The 24,419-nt window shown below is 44.8% G+C and overlaps 1 protein-coding gene across 4 annotated transcripts in view; it reads right to left on the bottom strand.

Annotated features, from left to right (window-relative positions):
- The window catches only part of RIN2 (Ras and Rab interactor 2), a 203,300-nt gene that overhangs the window by 109,622 nt on the left and 69,259 nt on the right, over positions 1-24,419 (bottom strand). The window contains exon 1 of one of the 4 annotated variants that reach the window (XM_045574684.1): positions 1,305-1,325. The exons of the other annotated variants lie outside the window; for them this stretch is intronic. Coding sequence (XP_045430640.1) covers positions 1,305-1,310 — 6 coding nt within the window. The 5' untranslated portion in view covers positions 1,311-1,325. Of the gene's footprint in view, positions 1-1,304; positions 1,326-24,419 lie in introns of those variants that run through there. 4 annotated transcript variants of the gene reach the window in all.

Raw genomic sequence — 24,419 nt, 5'->3', positions numbered from 1 at the left:
GTGTCACAAAGGAGTCAGAGACCCACACAGCTCACTGAGGCTTTCAGGGATACCTGCTGCCATCACCAAAAAGGTGGGTTTTGTGACCAAAAGTTGTGCCTCGGGAGTTCAGGCATGTTTAAAAGTTGCTCTCTGTTGACCAATGGCATCCATGTCTTTTTCTGGGAGAGTCAAGTACATAGGATTGGGGTATTTCACAAATCCAGTTTCATAATCAATTTTGTGCAAGCTACAACTAACCAAATAGTTCTGCAAGGCTCTGCAGATTCTCTTAGACTCAGCGTTTTCCTCTCTGTCTGTCCGCCCCCTCCTCTCCTCTGGGACAGGTGTCTGATGCACAGTTATGGCAAGGAGGCCAGAGAGGGAAGGCACCGTTAGGATCGAGGCCAAGGAGCGGAGGAGGCAGCAGGGTCAGCTCTTTTCCACCAGGAGTATCTAAGGGTGAGTATAAACTCAAGTCATAAAGATAGCCAGGGGGTGAGACTTCTGAAAAGAGAAGGGCAAAGACATATGGTTAATGGGTCCATAGATGATGGTCTTAGTGGACAGGGGGGATTGACTTCTCTGGGCTCTCCTGCCTCCCAAGGGGATGCTGGATGGACACTGATATTTTCAGGGCCTGGAGCAAGAAGACAAAGGGAGTATCTGGCTATGAGCTGTGGGCGAAAGGGGCCACATGCTGACCTGACAGGCTCAGGGGAGGCCTGCATGTCTTGCAAACTCAGAGACCTAAAGTCACCACAAAGGATGGTCTGAAATTAAACTTTAACTAAAAGCAGTTATTTTTATTGACAAGGTCAACCTTTACCTTAACTGAGCCTACCTGTCTTTTTGCATCTATAATAATATACCCTTTGAAATGTTTGGGTAACTTGTAACTTTCCTTTTCCTGGACCCCTTACAGTACAACCTAATGTGCTGGGAGCCAGGACAGATACCACAAATTCCTTCATTATCATGTTAATTGTTCCTGCACCCACCTAAGTATGTGACTATCATTTTACTTTTTATCCAATCCCAGGGCTTTCCCCGCTTTGCTTTCACCTGCCTCTAATCTATCACCAATGGATTTCATGTGACCCACCTATGTCCCTTTTCTTTGACTGCAATGTACAAATACAGATGTATTATAACACACTATTCTATGGAGTATTATCTCAATTCATTAAGGTTCTGCTTCCCAGCATAGGTCGACAGTTTGGCTCAAATAAACTCCCAAAATTCTTTACAGGTTTCAATGGTTTTTTACGTTAACAGAGCTAGTTAACTAAATATGTGCTAATCTCCTACCATGACAAACATACCTTCATAAGGAACTGGGAGGCCCACTTTCAATATAAAATGTCCGGACTCTTCAGTGTCCTGAACTGTGCTCCTCGGTGTTCCGATTCTGAACCTGCCCCACAGCCTCGCCCTTCTCTTCCCTCAGCAGCTCTGTGGCCGCCCAGCCTTCCTGCACAAGCCCTCCCTCCCAAACCTTCCAGCCTGTGTAGGCAGGGCAGGCAGGTTTGGACATGTGGGCAGATTCCAGAGGGTGTGACTCTGGAGCGAGATGGGGAGAAGAACATGGGGTCCAGGCTGGCACAACCCTTGGCCCACTTACTTCTCTTTTCAAGGGAGAGCTGACGCTGAAGTGGGTCAAAGTCCATAGCTTAGGCCCGTGGTCGGCAAACTCATTAGTCAACAGAGCCAAATATCAACAGCACAATGATGGACATTTCTTTTGAGAGCCAAGTTTTTTAAACTTAAACTTTTTCTAACGCCGCTTCTTCAAAATAGACTCGCCCAGGCAGTGGTATTTTGTGGAAGAGCCACACTCAAGGGGCCAAAGAGCCACAGTTTGCCAACCAGGAGCCTAGGCAAAGGTCCCTCTTACCCAGATCTTAGGGTGCTACTGGGTGAGCACGCTGGATTATCTTAGGGCTCACGAGAGAATGGACAGAACTTCCACCACTGCCTTTGTCCTTCTCTCAGCCTCATCAATCTTGCTTTGCGTGAGTTGTAAGGTTTAGTCTCCAGATGCCCTGATTATACTCCTATGGCACTTGGAGAAAACAGATGGGCTTGTAGTCAACAGCCCTCAGGCATCCTAATTTTGCTATTGCTCTTCACTCCAGCTTAAGAGGCCATGCTCTCTCCTTTAAGGCACCCTCGCTACTGTGCCCCTCCCCCACCTCCTCTCCCGCCTTGGCTGTTCTATTATAAAATTCCACAGCCCCCTTCAGTATGGACCCACCCTCTTAGACCTCCTCCTCCAACCCTCTCTCACCCCCAAACCAGCTGCTTTTCCCTCCCAGCATCCTCCTCATCTTGGAGAGCAAAACACACCCAGTAAGCATTGAAAAATACCCTAGCCCCGTGATCGGCAAACTGCAGCTCGTGAACCTCCTGCGGTTCTTTGGCCCCTTGAGTGTGGCTCTTCCACAAAATACCACGGCCTGGGCGAGTCTATTTTGAAGAAGTGGCGTTAGAAGAATAAGTTTTAAAAATTTGGCTCTCAAAAGAAATGCCAATCCTTGTACTGTTGATATTTGGCCCTGTTGACTAACGAGTTTGCCGACCACTGCCCTAGCCTCATGTCTGAGATCAAGCCTCTCATATGCACACTTGCTTTGGGTGACCCTGTTTTGTGAACCTCTAACATAAGCTTCTACTGACCTAGAGGTACTGCAGACAATACAAAAGCAGACCACATGCCTGAGCATCACACTCAAATGATGATCTTGCAAAAACAACCCCCCCCCCCCCCCCTCTCTTTGGGTGGCTGTGAAATGTTTCCAGCAAAGAGGAAGATTAGAGGTTAGGGAAGATTAGAGGTTAACGCTTTCATCTTCCCGAAGACCTTACCCTCTTGTTCTCCAGGAGGCTGAATGTGTTTTTGTTAAGCCAGGAAAGAGTTGTCTGTTTCAATCCTGGGCCAAACCAACCTCCTCACAGTCCCCAGTGGCATAACCCAGATGTGGGTGGGAAGGTGTCTGGATGTGAGAGAGCTAACGCCTCACTCCCCTGGGACAGCGACCCAGTTGGCATATGGTACTTTGGTTTACAAAGGGCTTTTCTCCAAATAGCCCCACTTCACCTGCCTGCCGTGGGGTCTCAGGCCCCCTGGCACCCCTGCCTACACACACACACACACACACACACACACGAGGCTCCTCGACAGCTGGAAGCTTCTATTTTAACCAACGTTTTCTCCACAGACCCTGCTCTCAACTAGGCCTTTTCCTTCCTGCTCCCTACCCCGTTTCAGATTATTTTCTATCCCTTTATTATTTCATCAAAATGTACAAAGAGAGTAGACAGAAGTCAAATCATTCCGTTGGCAGGCTGTGCAATATGTCTGGATTGCAACTATTTATTTTGTCTGATTCCAATGTAAGGAAACACCAACAACAAGCAGAACAAAACCCAGTGTTTGTGGCATGCTTTTCCTCCTTTCCTACTTCCTTTCCTAAACTCAGAAATATATATCTATAAAATAAAGGTACAAAAAGAAGCCCTAATTTCGGGTTTCTTCCCCTGAAAGGTAGCTCCAAACGCTGACTTTCCACTTAACATTCCGTTCCCCTGAAGTCCTCGCTCTCCCGTTAATGACAACACCAGAGTCTTCCTATTCAAGTGTCTCTCATCTTCCTTCCATTCTCCACATCCACACAATCCTAATGGTTTCAGCGGCTCCCAATGTCCGCGCATCTCCACCCAGGTCCAGCTCCAGTCCGTCCTGCAGGCCACACCAACAGTCCTTCCCCAGCATTCCCTGCCCGGGTCACACCCAATTCTCAGGATTTAATACTTATTTGCTCTGGTGGGGTACCCAGGGCCCCTTGATGATCTGTTTCCAACCGAATACTGCAATCTCAGCGGTGATGTGAGTGGAGACTGGCTCTGCCTCCTCTGGAATAGAGATCCCTCAAAAGTGGAGGCAAAGAGCATCCCCACTGGCACCCCCACCCGCACCCCCATCCTCGCTGAGTATTTTCACATGTGACAAATGCATGCTGTCGCTCCTCCCAGCCACACTGCCAAACCCCGACCAGAGTGGAAGGTGGCCGGAGTTGGCAGTGCCGGGCAGGTGAGATCTGGAGGCATCACACACTGCAACTGCTACTTAAGAGCAAATGTGGCTTGTGTCACCTTGACCCAGCTCCCTCCGCTCTCAGGAGGGAGCTCTGAGGTGCGTGTTCTCCTAGGCATCCCCAGGGGGATTAAGCTCCAGACACCTCAGTGAGGACTGCCTCTCCTTCCCCACTTCCCCACTTCCCCACGCTCCTACCAATCTCCCCCCAGAACTGTCTGCACTTGATTTCTTACCTCAAGGTCTGCTTCTGGAGCCCGCAAACCCAGACAATCACACACACAGATACACAGACACACACACACACTCACACACACACACACACACACACACACACACACACACACACTTGATAATGCACTTTAATAGCTGCTTCCCCCTGCCTGTCTCCCGTCCTTTTTCCTGCTGGCTTCCCCTGCGATCACCTCCCGGTAAATAAATGACTTGGACTTGAATCTGTGCCTCAGAGCCTGGCTCACTTCTCCTCTTAGGAATCCTGGTCAGCTGCTACCGAATTTACAGTGAATGGAAACATTTTTTTTTTTTTTTGCAAGGAAAAAAAAAAGCAAACAAACATTTTGAATGAATATTATTTCTATGTCCTTGTAAACAACCACCATCCTTTGTGAGTGCAACTAACAGTATCCAGTAAAGAGTGATAAAAAAGGAATTGAAAGACTTTTTTTTGCAAATTGTTGCAAATTTGCAAAAAGAGTTAAAATGTTATGTTACCATCAGTGCAAGTAATGACACTGCTTTGAACAGAGGATGCAATTTTTATTAATAAAGAGTATTTTCTTGGGTCCTGGCCCTAACAAGATACATTTAAAGACCAAGAAGTATCACCAACTGATTAGTCTTCTTAGGATACGCATGCCCTTTGGTTCAGCTCTGCTCCCATCTGACCACAAAGAAAGCTTTTAAGGAACCCCTCCTATTTTTCTCATTATAATCCCTTGCTTGTTTCTCTATGGTAATCAGCAATTAATCCCACAATATCAATGAGCCCTTGAATCAGTGAGGAGCTTTTATGTTTTAAGTAACAGAAGAGCCAATTCAAACTGGCTTAAAAATAAACAGCAATGTCTCCATACAGATTGCTTATTAACTGCAAGAGGAATGACAGGAACCACACACTGCAGAAACCAGAGAGCATCTCGACCAGGTGAACAAAATTAATATCCCTGGGGAGGCCAGACAGATGCTGTGCTCCTCCAGAATCCATGTCCCGAGAACACATCGATCACAGAATACTCTGGCAGGGGGTGTACACCCCAACTGAAGAAGGTTCTATAAAAGAGCTGGCCTAGATTTTGGGGGGGGGGGGGGGGGGGAAGCAATGTTATGAAACACAAAGAAATGCTGAGTAAGCATTCCAGGTTCAAAGAGATTAAAGGGAACTGAACCCCACTGCAAAGGTCATGATTCTGAAGAAAGAAACATACTAGAAAGGACACTATCAGGAAAACTTAAAAACTGATATCTTTGATTTAGATTAAAAAAAATACCATTATCAATGTTAAAGCTCCAGTCTTGGATGAGAGGATGGTGGGAATGTAAGAAGACATTCCTATTTTTTATTATTATTATTATTATTATTATTATTATTATTAATATTATTAGAGGGAGGGAGAGAGAAACATCAATGAAAGAGAGAGAGAAAGACCCCAATTGGCCACCTCCTGAATGCACCCCAACCGGCACCAAACCCACAACCCAGGCATGTGCCCAGCCCTGATTAGGAATCGAACCCATGACCTTCTGGTGCATGGGATGACACTCTAACCAACTGAACCGCACTGGCCGGGGAGAGATCCCTGTTCCCAAGAATTGCATCTGGAAGAAGTAAAGGGGCCTGATGTCTGCAATCCGCTCTCAACTGGTCAGAGAATGATTCAGCAAATGGGCAAAAAGCTACACTCGGTGACTCTGCAGAAATGGCAAATGGGAGTTCTCTGAACTTTTCCTGCAGCTTTTGTGGAAGCGAAATTATTTCAAGATAGAAACGTAATCACTCAGGGGTAAAGGGACTGAGGGGTATGTTGGAATCCACATCAGGATGTCAATGAGTCCCTTCTCCTGCGGCAGATTCTGTCCCAGGTTCTGCCTTCCCAGGGGGAGCAGTGCGGCCCGCTGTCAGTGTGACCGGCAGTGAAATGCCTGTGGTGGCTCCAGGCTTCGCACCCAGACCTACACATCTCGGTCCACGCCAGCTCCCTCAGAAGGGTGAGTGGGGGGTCTTCCTTGCCAGAAACCCTCCCCAAATTTGAGCAATCCTACTCGAAAACACACATTCGAATCAACACATCCCTGCCACTCGAACATGAAGTCCAAACTTCTTTTTTAATTCATCACATTTTTACTGAGCCTGAAAACAATTCACTTAGTAGTGTATGATGCACTGTCCTCTGCAATCTGACTCAAACATTGATTTCCACGTTTCTATTTAGGGCCCATCGGCCGTGCATTTCTGAAGGGCAGGGCCCAGGGTATATTGTCTCACGTTCCGAGGGTTGCCAGTGTCCCTATAAAATGTGGACAAGCGCGTAACATCAGCCCTGCCGGCGCCTCCTGCTTCCCCGCCCAGGAAAAATTGTGGAATGAATTCATGAGTAGATCTGTGACAGCACTTAAAACAGTGCTGGGCATGAAATAATTCATCAGAATAAAGTGCTATTCAGTAAGGTACATCTTCATTTAGTTTGGGTATTTCACTCCCTAAAGGAAAATGACCCTGTTATTCCAGCCACATGGAACCGCTGAGAAACCCATAATCGAGCCAAAACGCGGAAAGTACATATGTCCTAATTTCCTGTTTTTCTCTGAGAGGCTGCAGTCCCAGCTTGGGTCAGGCAATGCATGACTTGTGGCCCAGCACCGGAGCAGCCCTGGCTGAGAAGAAAGGCTGTCTTCATTTTGTACAGGAAAGCAGGGAAACCTCAAGATGCCCACACTGCACGTCACCCGGCTGGGACAAGCGCACTCAGCAGTCAGCAGGGAGGTGTCAGCTCCTGGCCCAGGATTTAACTTGGCTCGTTACGCCCCAGGGTGCCGCACACCAGACATGCGGACACCGATGGCTTCTGCAGCCCCCACCACAGGCCAGGCTGCTGATGCTGCCCTTTCCGGGCCACAAAAATGCCTCAAAGCGCAGAGAGCAGGCTGACTCACCCAGCGAGACGACATTTTCAGAGCAATTTCCGGACCATCACCCCAAAAGGTCTAAATAACGACCCTGGGATTCACCCCCCATTTTTCACCAAATAATGGTTCTTAAGAATCTCCCTCTGCAGCCCTGGCCGGTGTGCCTCAGTTGGTTGGGTGTCATCCCATGCACGGAAAGGTTGCTGGCTCGATTCCTGGTCAGGGCACATGCCTGGGTTGAGGGCTGGACCCCTGGTAAGAGAAGTACAGGAGGCAGTGGATCGAAATTTCTCTTTCTCTAAAAATCAATAAACTGCCCTACATGGTTTGGCTCAGTGGATAGAGTGTTGGCCCGCAGACTGAAGGGTTCTGAGTTCTATTCTGGTCAAGGAAACGTACCCAGGTTGCAGGCTTAATCCCCACGTGCAAGAGGCAACTAATGGATGTGTCTCTCTTACATCGATGTTTCTCTCTCTTTCCCTCTCCCTCTCCCTCCTACTCTCTCTAAAAATCAATGGAAAAAATATCCTGATGTGAGAATTAACAACAACAACAACAAAATAGTATACATACATACATACATACATACATATATAAAACCAATAAACTATTTTTAAAAACTCCCACTGCAGAGAAACCTGGGGGACACCACCTTCACCTGCCATCAGTTATCTGCACATGTGCCCCCTGGCATCAGGCACAGAGGAGGAAGCAGCACTTCTGTGGCATTCCCGCCAAGAGCACATGACCTGAATCCACCTGAGAGAAGCATTTGACACAGCAATCTGAGTCACTACAAAAACAACCGGCCTGAACTCTTCAAAAATGTCAACGTCTTAAAAGACAAAGGAAGGCTGAGGACCCATTTCAGATGGAAGAAGTCTAACGAGAAATGACCGCTACGTGCAATGTGTGATCCTAGACTGGATCCTGAATCTAAAAAGCAAAAAATGCAATTGCTATGTAAGGAGCAATACTGGGATAACTGGTAAAACTAGCCTGTGGATTATAAATCAGATAAAATTATTGCATCATTGTTAAATTTCCTGAATTTGACAACTGTGGTATTGTGGTAACATAAGAATGTCCTGGTTCTAAAGAAGTAAACACTGAAGTATTAAATAATACAGACATGATGCATTGATTTACTCTCAAATCATTTAGAAAAGTGTGTGTATGTGTTTGTGTGTGTGTGTGTGTGTGTGTGTGTGTGTGTGTAAGAGAATGATAAAACAAATATGATAATATGTTAAAATTTATTAATTTGGATAAATAAATGTCATACTAGTTTCTTTGTACTATACTTGTAACATTTATTAAGTGTGAAATTGCTTTAGAACTCAAAAGTACATTCCACCACCACATTATGCAAAGCAAAAGAAGATTCTGAGTGAACAGTTTAACGCCTTCGAGCGGCTCACCGTGCAACACTGGGAAATGTTTAATTAAACAGGACAGGGACACTTTATTCCCTCGTGTGTACAAAGTAAATAAGCCTGGGAGCACAATTTGATGTGTTAGAGTTTTTTTAAAAGTTTTGACATTTGATATAAAATGCATGTCTGGGTGTGTGTTTTGTTTATTATGCAATATTTAAGATAAGCAAAAAAAAAGTCAAAAAGCAGCATTGTACACCTCTGTACTCTCCACCCCTGTCATATCATATCCTCGGATGCCTCTCAGAAGTTACATGATTTGTACACTTGGTACTCATCAGTCCCATATATTTCTTTTTGGGTTTGTTACATATGTATGTAGGTGCATACTTTCACTGTAGGTCTTAATAATATAACTCTGAATTGTTTATGTAACTCCTGATGGACCCTCAAGAACTGCTAAGGTCCCAGGGATTATAGCTTTAGATGGGCTGATCTTTCAGGCTCTTCTGCGATATCTACCTGGTGACCATGATTCTACGTCCTTGGAAATAATCTGAATACCCCGACTACAACCCATAAAATATATGTCACAGAACACACACAATGAAGTGCTGGAACCCGAAAACACTGGTTCTCAATGGTGATGGCACACAACTCCTCCCAACTCTGCCTTCAATGGCATCACATGGGTAGTTAGAAATTCACCAGGGTTGGAGGATTGACACCATGGGAATAGGCGAGTGCTACATAACATACGAGGCTGTTGTAACTATTTAGTACAACAAATGAATGAGTGGACTTAGGTCCTATTTGATCCTATCTAATAAAAGAGTAACATGCAAATTAACCATCACTCTGCAACAAAAGTGCCGGTGCCCATAGCCACAAGATGGCAGCGCCCAGTCCTCTTAGTCTTGCTGGAGTCCCCAGCAATATTTTCGACAGTCGCAGGCGTCTTCAAACTATGGCCCGCGGGCCACATGCGGCCCGCAGAGGAGTCTGATCCGGCCCGCCAGGTTTTTTGGGCAGTGAGCGCAGCCGAGGTGTTACAGTAGGAATTAGTAGTTCATATAGTCCGGCCCTCCAGCTCTCTGAGGGACCGTGATCTGGCCCCCACTTTAAAAAGTTTGAGGACCCCTGGTAGGGTGCCTAGCTGGGAAGCACCTGCTCCCAATGCAGCAATCCCTGCCCAGTGGCGGCAGCCAGGGGTGTCCAGCTGGGAGGCACCAGCACCCAGCATGATCCTGGCCAGCGGTGGCAGCCAGAGCTGGGGTCTCAGCCTGGCCAGGGTGCGATCCCCTTCCAGTGGTGGCAGCCTGGGGTCTCAACCATTGAGTCACATCAGCCAGGCAGATATGGAGGAATTTTAAATGTTTCTTTTAAAAAATATATTGATTTTTTACAGATAGGAAGGGAAATGGATAGAGAGCTAGAAACATCAATCAGCTGCCTCTTGCACACTCCCCACTGGGTATGTGCCCCCAACTAAGGTACATGCTCTTGACCAGAATCGAACCTGGAACCCTTGAGTATGTAGGCCAATGCTCCATCCATTAGCCAAACCAGTTAGGACTGTCCAATGTGCTAAAGAAAAAACCCTATCTAATGAAGAGGGAATAGGCAAGGGAGGGCATTTGGGGGTGACCAGGGTTTCAGGGGAGGGCAGTTAGGGACAATTGGGCTGGCAGGGGAGCAGTTAGGCATCGATCAGGCTGTCAAGGGAGTGGTTAGGGGGTTATGAGGCTGGCAGGCAGAAGTGGTTAGGGGCAATCAGGAAGGCAGGCAGGCGAGTAGTTGGGAGCCAGCAGTCCTAGATTGTGAAAGAGATCCCAGATTGGAGAGGGTGCAGGTTGGGCTGAGGGGCACCCCCCTCCCATGCACAAATTTCATGCACCGTGCCTCTAGTTTATATATAAAAGAGAAAAATTAACGTTTTTCATGTAGTCTTTCAGATTCTCAAAAGGAAAAATGAAGAACTAAAGCTTGTTAAGATTTCATAGCCCAGATAGACTGGTATAGAAAATGTTAAGATGAATCTTGATGATACTATAAGAACAACTGTCCAAAGTATCCAGATATAACCATCCAGATATAATTTACAAATTACATATGTCCACTTGAGAACAACTATAAAGATTATGGTTTGATTACTCTGTAGGATGGTAACCAGTTCTGCATCTAATTAGTGAGCGTATTTCAGCAGCCTTGCTTTGAACTGATTAAATACTATATGCCTCAGTCTCCTGTATCCTATCTTTAAGTAGCTCAGCCATGCTGCTGATGCCTTCTTAATGAGTCAAATAAACCTTTAAGCCAAGCTCATTATATGTCCGTAGGAGAGCTTTCTTTATAAAACTCTTAAACGATTATACTTTGCCAAAGGAAATGTGGGCTTGAACTAAAGAATTTGGTTCTTTTTTTATTTTTGCCAAATTCAGTGTTGTCAGCCAGGAGGAGAAGCAACTTTGGAGAAGTGAGAAAGGAGAGATTCAAAGGACCCGTGTTGTTGGATGAGCTGGTAGTCTGGTTCATCAGAGCCAAAGCTCGATGGTTCTCAAAATGTAACCAAGTCTGGTTGTAATAAGAACCAGGAAAACCTTAACCACACACGATGGATGTTTTGCCAAAAAGCCTGGTGCTGCACTGGGCAAGCTTAACCCAACAACTTTATGACTGTTCAGCTGTTAACGCCTCACTCCGGAAAAGAGGACACGAACCCTGCACACTAAATACTGCCACCCAGAATGGTCCAAAGCCAGGGTAACATCAGCAATAACGTTTCCTACCTATGAGGAACCAGTGGGGCTTTTGCTATTATTGCTATAGTACCTCTTCCAGGAGCTTTTCAGACATTTAATTCTAGTGGACTCCCATTACATTTTAATACTACATATATGCTATAAATCTGCTTATACGCTATATACATCTCTGTAATTTACAGATTAAAAAAAAGATCTTTAGCTGGGACCGGTTTGGCTCAATGGATAGAGTGTCGGCCTGCGGACTGACAGGTCCCGGGTTCGATTCCGGTCAAGGGCATGTACCTTGGTTGCGGGTACATCCCCAGTAGGGGGTGTGCAAGAGGCAGCTGATCGATAATTCTCTCTCATCGACATTTCTAACTCTCTATCCTCTCTCTTCCTCTCTGTGAAAAATCAATAAAATATATATTAAAAAAAAAAATCTTTAGTCCCTTCCACAAAAGCAATTTTTGGCTCCTTGTGACCAAAGCTCCCACTGAGAATAGGTGTTACGCACTGACCATTATTAACTGGGTTCCCCCAGCCTCTGACGTCACGGCAGCATGGACATAAACACAGAATGAGAAGGCTGGGCGCCTGCCGATGGGCATCTTTGCTGTCAACCGAGGAACAACAATAATGGCAGAAGCAACAACAGTTCTGAGCACGTGTTAGATGCGAGGCACGGAGCCAAGCTTTCACACACTGGGTCTGAGTCTGCTCGAGCTGCCATAACAAAATACCACAGATATTCCAAACAACAGAAACGTATTGTTCGCAGTTCTGGAGGCTGGAAGTCCAAGGACAGGGTGCCAGCAAGGTCAGTGAGGCCCTGTACTTGGTTGCACACTTCTTGCTGGGTCCTCACATGGGCCGAGAGGGAACTCTGTGAGGTCTCTTTTATAAGGGAACTAACCCCATTTATGAGGTCTCTACCCTCATGACCTAAACACCTCCCAAAGGCCCCACATACTAATGCCATCACCTTGGGCATCAGAGTTTCAACATATGATTTGGGGGGTGAGGGAGGGGGAGGGCAGAAGACATTCAGACCATAACATACTGTTATAGTTGGGTTACCCCAGAAGCAAACCTCAAGATAAGGATTCCAGTGCAAGTAATTTCTAGGGGAGGTGATTCCAGAAAATACTGGTAGGTGAATGTGGAATGAGGGAGGAAACAGGGAGGGAGGGTGCAAGGAATGTTTTCAAGCCCATGACCATGTGAACTGGAGTTTAATTCACAAAGAAACTCTGGTAAACTAACGTCAACCACGAACTTCAGAGTGATCCTACCCGAAAGAGTGAGGGAGGCGGAATATTTATACACCATCACTTGTTGGCTGAGGCTTGCTCCTGCTCTCTTTTGGCAGAAAGATGCAAATGCTAGGAGCCATAAGTCAGGCTGGTATGAACTGAAATGATAGGGTCCAGGGCTTGGACAAATACACTGTCTCATATAATTCTTGAAACATCCATTAGAGGTTGGCATCCTAATTAGCCCAAATTTCATAGGTATGGAAATGAGGTACAAACTCAACAGAAAGTAAATGATAAGAGATAACTGATCACTCCAGAGGCCACGTGTTTAATCCCATGCTATAAATTTATACTGCCTTTTCCTGGCATATACATGCTGCTCTTGCTGATTTTTCCTATTAGAATTGACTCAACAAATTGACAAAACTCATAGGAGATTGGAATCATCTTACATCCATCCATAAGTTGACGGAGAGGGGAAGGATTCAGAGAAAAATAATGAGTGAATTCTGGAATTGTTGAGGTTGTCAATAGAACCTCTATGTGGAAAGTTCAGGAGGCAGGTACATCCTGGCTCTTGATTCGGGAAGGGATGTGCTAGAGATACAAGTGCGGCAGCTGTCAGCATGTACATGTGTTATGGCCTGAATTTGTCCCCCAAAATTCATTTGTTTAAACCTTATTGCCCAGTACCTCAGAATGTGATGGTAGTTGAAGTCAGGGCCCTTATTTTTAAAAATATATATTTTATTTATTTTTTACAGAGAGGAAGGGAGAGGGATAGAAAGCTAGAAACATTGATGAGAGAGAAGCATCAATCAGCTATCTCCTGCCAGGGATGTGCCTGAAACCAATGTACATGCCCTTGGCCGGAATCGAACCTGGGACCTTTCATTCTGCAGACCGATGAGATGCTCTATCCACTGAGCCAAACTGGTTTCGGCAAAGACAGGACCTTTAAAGAGGTTACTGAGTTAAAAGGCTGTTAGTTGGCCCTAATCCAATCTGACCAGTGTCCTTATAAAAAGAGGAAATTAGGACAGACCGGGAGAGAGACACCAGGAAGAGACAGGAAGAGGGTGGTCATCAGCAAACTAAGGAGAGAATCCTGCCAGCACCTTGAGATCTTGAACTTCCAGCTTCCAGAACTGTGAAAAATAAATTTATGTTGTTTAAGCCACCCAGTCTGTGCCTTTTTGTTATGGCAGCTCTAACAGACTAATACGATATGGTAGCTGTTGTCATGGAACATAGGGATCTACATGAGAGCCAACGGAAGGTTTTATTTCAAAACACAGCGACTGTAAAATGGAGCAGGTGCTGCAAAATAGACCAGAGAAACAAAGACTGAAAGCTATCTGCTGGGTGTGGCAACAGGAAGGAAGAGCCAAAGAAATGGGAGAAAAATGGGAAACAATATTTTATATGTACAATCCTATTTGATCCTCTTGTCAATCGAGGAAGACTCACCTTGCCTAGTATCCTACAGTTAGTAACTGGCATGGCTAGAACTAGGACCAGGTATGTTTGATTTCTGCAGCCTCATCAGCTCACCTTTTTGGAAGCTGAGTGGCTACTCCCACCTTGTTCCTGCCAATTACTATCTCTCAGGAGACCAGTCTAGGCCTGTTGTGTCAACAAACTCTTGGGATGGCCTGACATGAAGCTGTGTTCTCACTATCCAGCCATCCTCCCTTCCCAAGAAAGCCTCATGGTCCCATGGCCTCCAGAGGGTCCATCTCCCAAGTCCTAAGTTTCAACTCAGCAACTCCTACCTGATCTAAATCCAGTCTGGGACAGGAGTTTCTGTGGTCCTGTCTTCTCCCTGCCTCCATGTGCCTCCTACCAACTTCCACTTGGCTCTGACCCCACGGTCTGGGCAGTTCTGTACAGCCCTGGCATGGTCTTATTATGAAAAGCAGACCCAAATATTTACACTGGACTGTAGGAAAACAGATGAGATCATGGAATTATTGACATTGATCTTTTTTAGGAAAACTTATGGAGAATGGCGGGGTGGGGGGAGAGTCAGCAAATTAGGGATGGGTAAATGTTATGGAAGGTATTATTTCCTAAATATGGTCAAGAAAAGATTATTAAAATGATGTTTTTTGAGCACTTAGAAGGAAAATTATGATCGCTAGTCATTAACATAATGTTCCAAAATATGAACTTAGTTGACTTTTGTTTCTTTTCTCTTCTCTTCTCTTCTCTTCTCTTCTCTTCTCTTCTCTTCTCTTCTCTTCTCTTCTCTTCTCTTCTTTTTCCTTCCTTCCTTTCTTCCTTCCTTCCTTCCTTCCTTCCTTCCTTCCTTCCTTTCTTTTTTCTTTTTTTTTTTTAGAGTGAGAGGAAGAGAGAGGGAGAGAGAGAAACATCTATCAGCCACCTCCTGCACAACACCCACTGGGGACCAAGCTCACAATCCGGGCATGTGCCCCAACTGAGAACTGAACTGGTGACCTCTATGTGCACGGGACAATGCACCACAACCAACTGAGCCACACCTGCACACCCTGCCAGGGCTTCACTGACTGTTTAATGTTTCTAGACAATAACTTAGGAACTATGAACATAAAAAGAGTTTGATTTTATAAAGAAGTTAAACAAAGCTCTCAAAAATATTCCAAAAGATACAGAGTGAGCTGGACAGCAACACAAGCAATTGTCCAGTTACCCAACCAGAAAGCCACTAGAATACATCTTTTCTTTCAGGTCCTTGGACCAAAATCTAATGGTGTCAGCCTCTTACTTCAATCTGTTCTGGAAATCTGCAGACTTCACCTTCCTACCTTAACCTCTGACACATATCCTGCTTCACCCAGATTTAGCTTGACCTGATTTCCATTCTCCCTGCCTAAGAAAATATATTGACATTGGCATGCGGTTGAATTGGCAAGAGAAACTGGGGTTATCAGACTAGGGAGTTGAAGCATAGGCAAAGATTTCTAAACAGGACATAAAAAGCACGAAGCATCTCAATTTTAAAAAAACCACACATTTAAAAAGGATAAACAATTAAGAAAGGGGTAAATTGGACTTCATTAAATTTAAAATATATTCAAGAAAACATTTCATTAAAAAGTGAATGAACAAACCAAAGAGTGGGAGATATCCTACACACATACACCTAGCGAAGAACTTAAGTCAAGAATATATTTTAGAAAACTAGCAAACCTGAAAACCAATAAAAGCAAAACAAGTTTTAAAAAGGAGCAAATGAGCCCTAGCCGGTTTGGTTCAGTGGATAGAGCATCGGCCTGCGAACTAAAGGGTCTCAGGTTCAATTCTGGCCAAGGGCACATGCCGAGGTTGTGGGCTCGATCCCCCCCAGTAGGGGACGTGCAGGAGGCAGCCAATTGATGTTTCTATCTATTTTTCCCTCTCACTTTCTCTCTGGAATCAATAAAAAGTATTTTTTAAGGAGAATATCCAAATGTTAAACATATGACAAGGTGTTCAATCTTATTACAACACTCATCAGGAAAATTCAAAATAAGACCACAATGAGATTCACCCCTGTAATCATCTGAATGGGTAACATTTAAAAAACTGACCACATCCAGCTGTCAGAGGGGAGGGTCAGGGGAGCACTGAATAAAAGGAGGTGAAGGGATTAGTCAAAGAACATGTGTATAGTCCATAGACACAGACAACAGTGCGGTAATTGCCAGAAAGAAGGGGATGGCAGGGGCTGGGTGAAGGTGGGCAAAGGTATGTGTGTGGGGAAATGGGTACATCTTTAAGCATGTCAATAATAAAAATAAAGTTTGAAAAACAATAAAAATAAAAGTCTGACCACATCAAGTATTGACAAGGATATGAAGCAATTGGAACTCTAGTATACACTGCTGGTGGGAGTAAAATTTGGTCCAACTACTTTAAAAAACTGGAATACCTACTAATATCTATGTCTACCCTATATCAAGGAATTCTACTTTCAGGTATACATCCAGGATAAATGGGTACATGTGTCAACAAAAAGTCATATTTACAATAATATTCATAGCCACTTAATCCATAATAGTTGAAATTATAAACAACTTCCATATTTATTAATAGGAAAATGGATAAACAAACGGTGGTAAATTCATACAATAGGTAAGTTCCCAAGAATTAATAAGAACAAATTACTGATATATACTGAGTGGCCAGATTATTATGACCACCTGACATTTGTAGGCAAATTAGCTGTACACTGCATTGTACAGGATATGGAAGACAAAGGCCTGCTCGAATACCTTTGCTGTCTGCAGTTACCAAGATGAAACGTCTCCAATTCGCACAGGAACAAAAGGATTGGACCTTCAAGCATTGGAAAAAAGTCATGTGGTCCAATGAATCACGTTTCCAGTTGCATCATGCAGATGGCAGAGTGAGAATTTCATGGAAAGAGCGTGAAAGCACGTATCCCACATGCATGAATTCAACTCTTCAAGTTGGTTTGGGGCATGTTTTCCTAGCATGATTTTGGCCCTTTAATTCGTTTGGAACAACGTCTGAATAGCACAACATCCCTAAGTATCATTGCTGATCAAGTTCATCCTATCATGTTGATGGCGTATCCCAATGAAGATGGCTTCTTCCAACAAGACAATGCGCCATGCCACAGTGCTCGTATTGTGCAGGAGTGGTTTCAAGAACATGAGGGAGACTTTTCCTTGCTTAGGTGGCCCCACAATCACCAAATCTCAATCCAATTGAGCATTTGTGGGATGAAGTTAAAAGAGCCATCAGGCAGCTGGTTCCACAAGCATCAAATCTCACAGAACTGGACAGTGCTATTCATCAGGCATAGTGTCAGATTCCTCAAATCACCTTCCAACGTCTCATGGAGTCAATGCCAAGAAGAACCACCACAGTATTGAAGGCAAATGGTGGCCCGACGAAGTACTGATGGGGTGGTCATAATAATATGGCCACAAGGTGTATATGACAACATAGATGAATCTCAAAAACATTACATTGAACAGAAGAGGCCAGTCACAAAAAAACTGGTATGTTTTATGCAATAGATTAGGTGAAACCATGCTGATAGTTATCAGAATGGAGACCAACCTCGTTTGGAGGTGGTATTGACAAACTGTTTGGGGTGACAGAGATGTCCCTTGATTTGAGTGGTGGCTATAGGGGTGTGTACATATAGTTAATGGATCTGTATATCTCAGACTTCAATCTTACTGTATAAAAATACACCTTAATAATAAAAAAAACACTTTAAAATGAGGGCAGATAGAGACTAAGATACTGCAGTATACATAAAGGCTTTAAAAAGCCAAACAACAAGCAGTCTCTTCCTGTTTGTTCATTTCCAGCCACCCTGCGCGGGGTCTGTAATTACTCCACTCATGTTTCTAGTTCCATTTCCGATGACCAATCACTGGGATGCACCAGTGGAGAAATAGGAAATTTGATAGCATCTAAGCCATTATTAGTTTTGTCTATTAGTAGGCCAGACACTGGCAAATAAGTCATGACACAATGCTTTCCTATCCCTTAGAATTCATTTTAATCTTATTCAAAGAGCCTTCAAAGGCTAGAAGCCTTATTTAGACATACAATGCTATCATACATACTTTTCCTGCACATTTTACAAGGAAAATATAAGCACAGTAGATTAATATAGTCCTAAAACTTCTTCATATACAGAGTCTGATCTTTCAAGAACATTACTGTTCTCCACTTCTGTCTCTGGGGCTCCCTCCCAGCCTCTGACATCAACTATACACTTCCAATGCTGGAATGCTCTGCTCTTACAGAAGGGGTCCATGTAACAATCCAGATTTCAGACAATAACCCAGATTCTTATTCCTTCTTCAAATGGTCTGTAAGTGCTTTGGTGACCAGTCAGGGTCCCCAAAATTATAAGCAAGTTCATATACACACAGAATAGGGCAGCCACCTCATGACCACATGGCCAACAGGGATTGCAAGATGCCTGGGCCCAGTTGTAATACCCATGGCGATTTCAGAGCTCCTAGTGAAAGTGTAAAGCACCCTCTCCAAAGGGATAAGTAATTGGGTGTCTGGGGAGTTTTGCAAATGCCTTTATTCTCAATATGACAATCATCCTATAGCCACAGAGGAATAATTTCAATATTAATTCAAATGCTATAGTTGAATCACTTACCTTGTACCTAAAGAAAGAATGCAGGTTAAAGGTGATCAGAGAAGAGGTTAGAAAAGAGCAGTACAAAAATAAGTGGGCACTGTCTCTACCTAAACAGGGTGGTCTACCCACCACCCCTTTGGCAGGTGTTTTCCTGTTGTGGATAGGAAGCCCTCCAGAAACCAATGCCCCCTGGTCTGTTTTTAAGCACAATTTGAATTATGATTTGGTGCTCTAAGTAGCTTTCTTTATTTTTTCCATATATAAAAATTATATATATAATTTTTAGTTTTTAATTATAGTTTACATTCAGTATTATTCTGTATTAGATTCAGATGTACAGCCTCGTGGTTAGAAAAGCATGTGCTTACAGTACATGATATTTCCAGAACCCAACTGGCCCCATGCAGAGGTATTACAATATTCTTAACTACAATATATTCCCTATGCTGTAACTTATATTTCTGTGACTATTCTGTAACAATTTGCACTTAATCCCTTCACCCAGCTCCCAACCTCTTCCTTCTGACTCCTGGTCTGTTTCTGTTTTGTTTTGTTCTTTAGGTTCTACATATAAGTGGAGTCACATGGTATTTGTCCTTCTCAAAGTCGCTTTCTTACAAGAAAAGAATACATCCAGTGGATGGTAATTATCTAGTCTACATTATGTTCGGGTTTCTTATTGCAAATAAACAAATCGGCACCCTGGCTTACGCGTCAGCTATGTGCGTTTAGTTAGGGGGAGCCCATTCTGGGCAGTGATCATACACAACCAGGACATTCTCACAAAAACCAACTTGATTATGTTATTCACCTCCAATTCTTCACCCCCAGTCTATCCACACTCTTGCCACGTGAACTTGCAGTGCCCCTCAACAGAGACAAAGACCGGCGTTGGGCTTGGTTGTATGAAAAGCTTCGGCCAACAGAGTAAATGCCTGTAAAAGTGCTTTTGCCGTTGGGCTTGTGCTCCGCTGCCTCTGCCACCGCCATGAGAAAAATACATCCCAGAGAGCTCGGGACGCTTGGGGACACGGGCAGCAGACCTGAGCCAACCCATGACTTGGAGCCAAGCCCAGCGGAGCCAGCCTAGGTCGCTGAGCGGCAGCCAACCTGCAGACGTGAGAGCGAGAAAGAAATGCTGGTGATGATGCGCCTCGGAGTCTGGGGGTGCTTTGCTAAGCTGTGTTGTTGAGACTAGCTAAGTGATGCACCTTCCGCCAATCTCACTGCAGCGGCCGCAGTGCCCGCCAATGGCGTGCCGTCAGCTCAGTGGGAGCGCAGGTTCTTTGTCCCTCTGGGACCCTGGCACCAGGGGAGAGGGGCTTATGGGATGGCTGGAAATGTTTCCTAATCCCCTTCATCTACTATATCTGGCTCCAAGCTTCACCTGGGAATGGAATCTTGAAACCACAAATCCTTCCTTCCTCTTGGGGAAAATCCTCTTTAGCTGAGTGTCACGTCCGTACCATCTGGATCTTCATCTCGCCTGCCTCAGGCTTCCTCTTTGTCCGCTGGCTGCACCGTCTCTCTTCCCCACCCTGGTTCCCACAGGCCTGGAGACCAGTGCCCCATCGCACTCTAGGCAGACCCCCTCTCTCAGCCGTCTCTAATCCCAGGTGCACTCTCCCTTGGAACTTGTTCTTATAACTGGACCTACTGCCCCAGGGGCATGTGTCCCGATAAAGGTTAGGTGGCACTGCCACTGAGTTCAGGGTTCCCCAGACTCCTGTAGCAGCCTGTGCTTTCTTACTGCCCCATCTACCCATGTGACCGCTGCAAACAGAAGGTAAATGACAGCAGCGGCCAACCGGTCTGCGAGAGCTGGAGGTGGCATTCCCCTGGAACTGACTCACAAGTGTTTCCGTCCCTGTGTAGATCCAGTGAGAGACCTCACTGATGGGGAGATACACAGCACTTTTCCTTACAAACGATCCCTCTCAGGAGAAAGGACAGCCCCGCTGAGCCAGAGACAGACTCTGTGAGGGCAGCAAACAAACCTCCCCCTTGTCCTACAGGTTCTCATTCCACTACACGCGGGCAAAAAGGAAGGATGTGCAGGTGGAGCTACAGACAGCAAGACCTTGCTCAGAAAACGAACACACACACACACACACACACACACACACAGTGGGGTTTCCTCTTAGTGGTAATTTATGGGGAAAATAATTGATGGTGCTGGAGCCACCAAATGTTAAGGACCTTTGTCCTTGGACACGTGTTTTCAGAGTGGCCAGGCTGCCAGTTCCTCAGGTGTGAGGCCGTGAACACAGCCTGGGCGCCTGCAGAGAATTCTGAAATTTACATTAATAGAGCAGTCACTTGCAGAAAACCAAAAATAGAGGTGGGGGAGGTTCAGGAGAAAGAACTGGCTCCTTCCCGATACATCACAAGGGACAGCGGGGGGGAAAGCTGATCTTTAAAACTGGTTCTTCTAGCCTCCTATATTAAACTTCGCATTTTCTGGAGGCTGCTGTTTTGAGGCATTCAGAATCTTGTATTTTAATATAAAACCACAAAAACTCTTGCTTTTTTTTTTTCTGTGCTGTGCCATTATCCGACTCTTGGCAGACGTCAAATTCTTCTTTTTAAAACTATTTCCTTTTGGAGGTCAGCTGAGAGTCCGGTTCAAGCACCACATTGATAAAACCGAACACAGGACCACTCTTCCAGGCCATCCATTATGGGTCCCCATAGAAAAACACGACACGGTGCCAGGCTTCGGCGACATCGTGCCTCAAACGTGGCTTTGTGTCAACGCAGCTGTATCCACAAGCGAGAAGTTAAAAGGCATTTAAAAATGTTTCCATTTCTGGAAGCCCTCTCTCTGCAACTTCCACGCAGAGCGGGAGCAAAGAGCGGGGGCAGGGAAATGCCCTCTCAGCGCCCAAGACCTGGCTGAGGACTGGGTTCCTGTGCCCAGACCTCGGCCCCTGTTGCCCAGCTCTCTCTCTAGATCTAAGCACACCAATGCACGCACAAGTGCTGTCCTAGATGGCCGGCAATGAGGTCCAGAGGAAAAGTCTTATTTTCGGACCGTCTGTATTTATTTTATTTTATTTAAATATATTTTACGAATTTATTTATTTATTTTATTTTTTTTTTTTACAGAGAGGAAGGGAGAGAGATAGTTAGAAATATCGATGAGAGAGAAACATCAATCAGCTGCCTCCTGCACACCCCCTATCGGGGATGTGCCCGCAACCAAGGTACACGCCCTTGACCGGAATCGAACCTGGGACCCTTCAGTCTGCAGGCCAACGCTCTATCCACTGAGCCAAACCAGTTAGGGCTGACTGTATGTATTTAAATGACAAAATGTTTCGACCTGTTTATTCGTTCTGCAGACAAGATGAGCTCATAGGGAATGATTTTTTTTTTTTAATTGGCAAAATCTAGTGGCTTAAGCCTATACAGCTTTAACACAGTTTAAACTTTGATATGCAGTAAATCCTTTCCCCTCACAACTCTCCAAAATAGCCTGGGGACTGACTTTTGTCCCTGTTGAATTCTCCCAGAGGTAGTGACCATTGTGCAGAATAAGTGGACAGTGAGGCAGAGTTACAGACACCTGGGGAAAAGCCAGATTACGTTCGTTTCCTCTAATCCACAGAGGAAAGGTTCCAAGACCCAGTGGATGCCTGAAACCACAGATAGTACTGAACCATACACCCACACACTCACACACACCCACACAAACACACACACACACACACACACACACACACACACCCCGTATTTTCCGGCGTATAAGACGACCCCTAATTTTACAGTTAGAACATAGGTTTAGGCCTATATTCGCTGTATAAGACTACCCCACTTCCGAGGCAACACCAGTTCTTTTTTTAATAGACCGCCTCTCTGTCTCTGGCCAATCTGAGCAGGCTTTTTACTAGAACAGTGTAGCTTCGGGTACAGAACATGTACACTGTGTTCTATACACACACACACACACACACACTTGGGATTTTTTTTTTTTCCTACACACATACCTTTTCACACAAAGAAAGTACTTTATGGCTTCTCTTTGGCATATCTGGATTGCTAGCATTATTACTCTTATGCTCTAAGGCCAATTGTAAGTAAAACAGGGGTTACTTCAACCCAAGCAGTGCAACACCAAGATGGTCAATCTGATAACACGGACGGCTACTCGGTGACTAACGGATGGGGAGCTTATACAGCACAGATACAGGGATCAAAGGATGATTCACGACCTGCGGGAAATGGAGTGGGAAGACATGAGATTTCATCACACAACTCAGCATGGTGTGCTTCTTAAAACTTATGGATTGCTTACTTCAGGAATTTTCCATTTAACATTTTCGGACCACGGTTTACCATGGGTAACTGAAACCATAGATAAGGTGGGAAGGGTACTACTGTACTTTCCTTTAGGGGATGCAGAAGCCTGCCAGACAGCTTACCTAACTATTGATAGTACTGATCAGGCGATTCCTGATTGACTGGTTTAAGAGTCCATTTCTGCCTGGCTGGTGTGGGTTAAGGGATGAGCATTGACCTATGAACCAGGAGATCACAGTTCAGTTCCCACTCAGGTCACATGCCCCAGTTTCAGGCTCGATCCCCAATAGGGGGCATGCAGGAGGCAGCCAGTCAATGATTCTCTCTTATCATTGATGTTTCTCTCTCTCTCTCTCCTTCTCCCTTTCTCTCTGAAATCAATAAAAAATATGTATATATTTTTTAAATAAAAAGAAAAGGTTCCATTTCTGAAAGTGCTGAAACTATAATTACGTTAAGTCTGGGTTTGCTGACAGGGATCTTAACATAAGAGACTCTATTTTTGGCCTGCTGTCTTGTTTTTAACACAAGTGGAAAGAGGGTTGTCACTAATCAACATGATCTGATACCTATCTCTGGCTCTTTTTAAGGCAGCCTTTTATTGAAGTACAACATACATATAGAAAAATACACAAATTATACATTAACAGCCTGATGCATTTTCAATAAGTTAGCACACCCACTTACCCAGCAACCAGACCGAGAAACAAAAGGCCCCAGGCCCTCAGAAGTGCCCTGTCCACTCTCCAGTGACTTCTATCTTCTCATCAAGCAACAGAAGTCAGCAAATTTTGACCCTGCCTGTTTGTTTAAATAAAGTTTTATTGGAACACAGCCATTCCTGTTCCTTTAAAGACAGTACACATCAGTGCTGCTTTTGCACTAGAAAGGCAGAGTGGTTGCAACAAAGTCCATATGGCCCGAAGATCCTAAAGCATTTGCTATCGGGACCTTTTCAGAAGTGGCAGCTCTGTGCAGTGGAATGTGACCAGTCACTGATGCAATTTAAAACTTTCTAGAAGCCAGGTTGAAAAGTAAAAATAATTTCAATATTTTTACCCACTATATCTAAAATATCATTTTAACCAGTAATCAAGAATTTTAAAATGAAATCTTTTTCTTTTTTTTTTCATACCGTTTCCAAATTTGGTGTGTATTTCACCCTTATGCATATCTCGGTCCACATTAGCCACAGTCCAAGTGCTCAAGAGCCTGCTGGCCACGGCTATGGTGCTGGACAACAGGGTCTGGGCAGCCTCTGGCTCTGAGGCTGGAACTCCCAAGGCCAGCCTGGGCTCCTCCACAGCAACCACAGGCACATTTCTGCCGTGAGCTTCCCCGCGTCTTTAAAATGTGAACTGAAAATCACATTCTGAGATCCTACAGCTCTCAGTTATAACATATCCCTAG

Source organism: Pipistrellus kuhlii, unplaced genomic scaffold (genome assembly GCF_014108245.1).
Source record: "Pipistrellus kuhlii isolate mPipKuh1 unplaced genomic scaffold, mPipKuh1.p scaffold_m20_p_6, whole genome shotgun sequence".
In the NCBI taxonomy this organism is placed as follows: Eukaryota; Metazoa; Chordata; class Mammalia; order Chiroptera; family Vespertilionidae; genus Pipistrellus; species Pipistrellus kuhlii.
Note: the sequence above shows the minus strand (reverse complement) of the source record. Positions and strands in the feature narration are given on the sequence as shown.